Here is a 7058-nt window from a genome sequence, read left to right on the forward strand (position 1 = left end):
GAGCCAAAGAATAAAGCTGGCCTTACACTATATGAATTTTGGTTGGCTGTCGCACCTTTTTGGTCGGCACCCCTCGACCAGCTGATCAAAGTGTCCTTCGGGGACAATATAAAAAGGCTTAAAAACATTAGGTGTGAGCTGTAATGGTTAATGTTTATTGTAGATGCCGTAATACTGTATGTTAGGGATGTCCCGATACCCCCGTGAGCACACATAACACTACTGTATGTGTTTATATTTTATATACCGTATGAATTTTCTTATCATGTTTGCAAGTTTAAAGATCACATACTTGGTTTTAAATAAATATTCTTTCTTTTTAGGTATATGAGAATAATGACTACAGGAGAGTAAGATTTGTTGGGAAACAGAAGGAGGTAAGGAAACATTTAAGTTTTACATCATGACATATGCTTTTTAGCAGCCTTTTTGTTGCGTCTTGTGTTGTGTATTTTAGTTAAGATTCAACAATACTTAAAGAAGAACTCCGGGGGAAAATGATTAACCCTTGCAGTGGATCTACCCCGACACTGAAAGAGTTAACTGCGTGTTTGTGTCTAGGTGCTAAAAAAATAAGTTATACTCTCCCTATCATTCAACCCGGCTTGTTAGACCGGTCCCTAGAGCCTCTCTCCACCTCCACTGCAGGGGGTCAGAGAATTCTTGTGTCATCATGTTCTATACAGGTGTATAGACATGGGGACACTGAGGAACATTCCATCTGTGCAGCGGAGGAGGAGACGCGCTGGTGACTCTAACTTTTTTTTATTTTTTTAGCACCTAAACAAAAATGAGCAGTTAACCCTTGCAGTGCCGGGGTAGCCCCACTGCAAGAGCTACGAAATATTCTTCTATAAATTGTATCCAAACCCAAAGAACATAAATATAATATATTGCAGCTTACTAGTCCTTGATTGGGGCGACTGCATTAGTTTTCGTTTCAGGATTTTCCCCTTTATTTTCCCCTGGTTTACCTGCCGTAAACACAGGTAGAGGCTCATTGAAACGGAAAGTGGACATCACTAATCGCTCTCTGTTCTGCCCATTTGCTGTAAAGAGGTCGCACGGCTTCCACACACCTTACGATAATCGTACGATCGCGGGATTTCCCGCGATTATCGTACAATTATCGCAAGGTGTGTGTGCACCTTAACAAGGAGTTTACCTTGGTCATTAACCCCTTCACGACTGGCGACGTACAGTGTACGTCGCCAGCATTGGGGCTGTTTAAACAGACTCCTCTGTTTAAACTTGTCGAATGTGCTTCTGGAAACGTACAAAACAAAGCTTTTTAATGTTAATGGACAAGGGGAGAAGAGCGGTCAAGTGAAAAACGGGAGCCCTGCACTATCTGAGAGCTGGAAACCTCATTGCCAGCACTGAAAATATAGCACTGTGTGTAGTATCTTGCAAGTAGAAAGAAATCAATTATACATGGAACAGGATAGAGCTAAGTATGTGATACACTTGACAAGGGGTAACTTCTGTTTGAATATGTAAACAATCGTAGCTGGAGTCCCACTTTTTTATATTTCTCTAATCAGGAGAAACCGAGTTCTTTTGTTACTGTTTTCAGTATATTACTGAGCTGTGGTCTGAACAAAAGCAGATTTTTCAGCTTTTGGCTAGAAGGCTGTTTCTTGAAGTAAAGGAAGCATGCCAGACCTATATGATTGACATTATAAGCAGAATGCTTCTCTGAACAAGAGCTGGTATTGTATTGCCTGATCAGCGCTACATAGGTCAGTGAGAGCTTGTTTTAGGGCCCCTTTATACTTCTGTGTTGCGGTAACGTACATAATATGCATTGTAGTGCCATTCATTTTAAATGACACCCCAACTCACTAAGGCAGCACATTTTCATTGTAGCACGCCACAACACATGGTGATTTGTTAGATTATAAAAAAGGACCATGCGTGCTTTCAAGCACGTCAGGATACATTGGCAGCTCATTCATTTTGAACTAGCTGCCTTAACGCAACACATGTTAACGGGCCACTTAAGGCGTGTTAACGCACAGGAAAGGAGTGCATAGGCCCTTAGCGCCCATCCATACCATTCATACGCTTTTTCCAGTGCAGCCCCAATGCACAGATCAGGCAAATTGCCTTGCTTTTAATAGGCTCAGTTAACACAACCACCGTAACCACATAAACAGTTTGATGCAGCAGAGCATCAGCACAGTGCCTGTCATTTGCACACCAGCAGCCATCTGTTTAGCGTGGCTTGCTGCTGTGAACTGACCCTTAAAGCATATTTATTGCTTTTTAAGAATATGAAAAGTTGAAATGCATCAGCGTTGTGGAGCAATTCATCCTCAAAGTTCACAAGTGAAGTTTTTTTCCAGCATTCTGCTCACTTCCCTCTTCCTGTGTATCTGCTTGATGTTTACATCACAGATCAGAATGTTAGCAGCTTGCTGGCTGGGTGGGGGGGGATCTGAAGGATCTACGGTGCACATAACTAGAGTGGTCAATAAGAGTTTGTTTTAAAGTGACCTTATTAGGAGGTCAACAAAGTTACAAAAGCAGTAACCTGAAATGAAAACTGCTTTGTACATGCCATTTGCAAAAACTTCACTCTGTAGCAGAATTGCCAATTCAGCTGGCCGAATGGCATGTCCCCCTGTTGGCTTCTATGGTTTCTCCTGCAGACTGGTGGTCACTGCAGGACACTGCAGGTGATGTAGGGGTTCTCGGATGGAACCACAGCAGCCAGAGGGGTACATGCTATTCCACACACCAGGAAGTATGGAGTAGGATCCGTGCTGAAACTTCTGTTAGAAGTGAAGTTTTGCCAAAAGAGCAAACTGACAGGTATTTATAATGCTGCTTTTTCTCAGATTAGTGGCTTTGTAACGTTTTTGACTGTCTGACAGGGCTACTTTAAAGCATATTTACCTCTTGTAAAAATATGTAAATAGTTGAATTTCCTGTGCCTGGCCAGAGTTCTAAACCTTCTGAGCAGTTATTTTGTGTATGTTGGATATTGGTGAAATGTTTAGGGTTTTTTTTTCCTTGATATGACATGATGGGTCTCAAAGTATAGCTAGTACTTCAAGGCATTGGAATGGCTAACATATTGAACAGGGTCACGGTGTTGACTGTTGGAGGCTTGGAGTTGCTTTAGGGGCTTCAACATTACGTTCTAGAATGTGCTCTTAAAGGAGAACTATGGGGTTAAGGCTTTTCCAAACTAGCGTCCTCCCGTCACCCTAGGCTCAGCTGCTCGCGGTATACTAAGACGCCACAGCTGAAGCGGATCCCGACAATTATGTCTGAATCCGCCCAGCTGCGTGACTGACAGCTGGCTCTGCCTACCTAGAGGCAGAGCCAGCTGTACCTGCCCCCTCCCCCGTCCGTTCCGCCAGTCAGCGCTGGCGGATTGGAGCGGGGAGGGGGGAATCCAGCCCCTCCCCTGTCACGGCAGAGAGCCGTGACAGGATCGAGAGGTGAGCGAACGCCGGTATGTGTTCGCTCACCTCCCTGGCCACAAGATATAACTCAACAAACAAAAACTGAGAATAACTATATTCACCAAAGATCATGCAGCGGAAATCACCAACTGAAAGCTACAAAGCACTAAATGTCCACCCAGAAAGTGTACATAAACCTACTTTAAAATTTCAATAGTAAAGTACTTTACTATGTATGGGTATGTGTGCTAAAATAAAGCAGTCATTAGATGAAACATGCTAAATATAATAAATGACTACAAATATAGTTAAAGCTATACCCTTGAATGTAGGCTACAAAAATGTAGTCAAAACAATTGTATGATCAGAAAAAAATTATCTTTAAAGGAGAACTATGGGGTCAGTGTTTTTCCCCATAGTTCTCCTTAGGGTAATGGGAGGACACAAACTAGCGTCCTCCCGTTACGCTAAGCTCAGTATAGGATTAGAGATAAGCTTCTTCCAGCCCGCCATATTGTCTTCGCTTTTATACAAGTTTGCATTATTCTGATTTTTTTTTTTAGGCTGTGGGACAGGGCATAGGCATTGTGATCACGTGTATGGAAGGAATGTTATCAGGTGGTGCACTTCACCTGTTGCTATGCACAAGATTAGGGGAACATAAGACCAAGTTGAGCTGCATCTCTGGGAGGAGAGCTACTTAAAGGGGAGGGGTGACTTTTTTGCTGTGCTATACAGAATTGTCTTGTTAGGTCCTGGGTTGTAGGGAGAGCCTGAGTTTCAAAAAAGATGACTAAAAGGCAAACCTAGTGCTTCATGGGAAAACAAAATGATGCTTGTTTATGGCACACCATGCATTAGCAAACTAAATCTCATCCATTTCTAAATACAGATGATAGGAATCGCTAGCACTCACAGGATGTGAAATTCTTGTTCATATTTATTGAACATGCGTCAATGAAGCCAACGTTTCGGGGGCCATGCAGGCTCCCTTCCTCAGGCGACATAGTGACCTATTTCTAAATGTCTCTATGGTTCCACCTACTTTTTTCTAAATCTTTACTGAGGCTTGTATTGATGTAGCACCTGGCAGATGAAACCACAACAGACAGCGCGGTTCCAGGCATTGGACACTCCTTGAAGTGTGTCGGATACTGAAGATTCCTAAAATGAATGTAAATCCGAGGCACTGGTGGCTGAACGGGAAGTATTAAGCCTCTACTTTTACATGGAGCCTTTTTCGAAACTTTAGTGAAAAAAGTGAACTAATGTTCCTTCTTCAGGGCCTTCCAAGGAAAGAAAAAAAATTAGAACAATAGAAGTTTTGCATGCCACATGTCTTGTTTTGAATACAGTAGTAACAGGTTAGGAACCCTGTTAAGTTTTTTTTCTTCAAGTCTCTGTCCTTGCTGGACAGTTTCACCTTTTCTGTTTGACCTGGTGACTATTGTCACAGACAGAAAGTGATGAGAAATCTAAAGTTTTAGGCCTGGTTCACAACTGGTTGGTTTTACAGCCCGTTCCTACGCTCTGTAAAACGCTCAACATGTAAAAACAATGATTGCCTATGGGCATGGTTCCCACCTGGGCGTTTTACAGCGCGTAGGAACGCCCTACGCCCAAAGAAGTACAGGATTTGCCGTGCGTATCCATTGGGATACAGCCAGGTAGCCCTCGGAAACGCGCGTTTGGCGCACGTTTTTTTACAGCGTATCGCGGTAAAAACGCACGGCATGAAATGCGCGACAAACACGCATATTCTGTACGCCCAGGTGTGAACCCAGCCTTAGAGTTGTCACCCAAACAGGAACAAAGAAAAAAACTTCCAAAGGGGGGCACCTGTTTTGGTGACATTTGTCTAAGACTGGCAATACACTAGTAGTTTTTTATACGAACGTTCATGCAAAAAATATTGCTACAACATTTGTTAATGCCATCAGAGACTTGACGAATGTTGTTCAAAATTTTGTTTAGTTTTAACATTTATTTTAAAAAGAATGGAGTTTGCCAAATGAAAACCACATTTACTATAAGAATTTATTTTCTTCAATGAAAAATGTTCCATCCCTGTCCTTCTATTTGTATTTCATCACTGCGGTCCAAAATGTATACATTTAACAAAATGCTACTGGTGTGTATGGCCAGGGAAATTCCCTTCACTTTGTAGATATTTTCCTCTTATTTCCTGCTGTGACTCTGGTACATTAAGTAAATGGAAATTTACCCAATGGGTCACAGTCACCAAAAAAATAGATGGGTTTAACTAGGGATGCATCGTAATTTTGGCCGCCGATGCATATCACCCGCAAATGGGACTTTTGGCAAAATGCCGAAAGTGCCACCTTTCGGCCGAAATTGCAACGCATCCATATTTTCTCTCCTCCCGCTGTGCGCTGTTCTGTCCCCTCTGACACAGCACAGCATCCAGTGGGGAGGAGAGAAACTGTCAGGAGAGGTGCCTGGGTGCCCCCCTCAGCCCCCTCTAACCGATCAGGATGGAGAGCGGTGTGGGGGCTGAGACAGCCTTGCGCTGTCACAGAACCTCAAGCCACCGGTGAGGGGGATGAGTCAGCTGTCAAAATAGAATGAGCTCTCCGCACCGCCGCCTCACACTCCTGTGACAGCGAGTCAGGATGGAGAGCAGTACAAGCAGTCAGAGATCGGTAATCACTGACTGTTTGTAAATAATTGGACATAGTATGAGTTACTATATACCAGTTATGAATGAATAGGAAGTGATCTACATCACTTCCTGTTCATTCATATATGTGTACATAATAACTCGTACTATATCCATAATTTATGAATGAACAGGAACACTCGGGTCTATTCACGAAGCTGCCGAGGGCAGCCGAGTGAATGACCGATCTCAAGTGAAGTGAGCCGAAAGGACCGGTCACAATCGGGCAGCGGCGGTGACCTCTAAACAGGCAGATTAGACGGCCGCTTGCAGGGGCCTCCCGGGGTCCTAGCGAGGAGGAAGCAGCCGTCTAACCTACCTGTTTATTGGCTGCCGCTGCCTAATTGTGACTGGCCCGGATCGCATACCAAGGCGATCCGGGTCAGTCGGATCTATTTCAATTGGTGGTCCCTGAACGCAGTGGTGTATTGGGGCTGCCCTAGACGAGGCAAATTTACCCCACCCCTTCCTGTTTAATACTTTTTGCATGACCTGTCAGTCGCTGGATACAGTGCAAACACTGTATCCAGCTTTTGACATGTTCCGCTATTAGCATAGCAGGAAAGCTGTGGTCTCACTAAAAGGTACCCCACAGATCCTGCACAGCCCCCTGGAGGCCCTGCAGTCTGCATGGTCTCAGGGGGTGTGTGCAGGATTTGTAATAGGCTCCGCCCACCATGGGGCTGCAAAGCCCACATAGATCCTGCAAAGTCCCCATGAGACCCTGCAGTCTGCCAGATCTAAGGGAACCCCCATCTCCATCCCCTGCCGCTCCATCCCCCTTCTCCTCTTGCTCGCTCGCTCGCCCGTCTGCCGACATTAGACAGCTCGGCTGCCTTAATGTTGTGGTGCCTGAACCTTGGTTCGCGTGCCAGCAGAAAGCGCCTCGCATGCCCTCCCTGGCCACTGGTATAGAGGATTCCTGTTCATTTATAACAGGGGATGCAGAAAAAGAGAATCTA

At 44.4% G+C, this 7058-nt stretch overlaps 1 protein-coding gene across 1 annotated transcript in view; it reads left to right on the top strand.

Annotated features, from left to right (window-relative positions):
* The window catches only part of NDUFS6 (NADH:ubiquinone oxidoreductase subunit S6), a 15687-nt gene that overhangs the window by 4410 nt on the left and 4219 nt on the right, over positions 1-7058 (top strand). The window contains exon 2 of the mRNA XM_018571272.1: positions 324-377. Coding sequence (XP_018426774.1) covers positions 324-377 — 54 coding nt within the window. The remainder of the gene's footprint in view (positions 1-323; positions 378-7058) is intronic.

The sequence above is a fragment of the Nanorana parkeri genome, unplaced genomic scaffold (genome assembly GCF_000935625.1).
Source record: "Nanorana parkeri isolate BGI_ZX_2015 unplaced genomic scaffold, ASM93562v1 scaffold1721, whole genome shotgun sequence".
NCBI classification, from domain to species: domain Eukaryota; kingdom Metazoa; phylum Chordata; class Amphibia; order Anura; family Dicroglossidae; genus Nanorana; species Nanorana parkeri.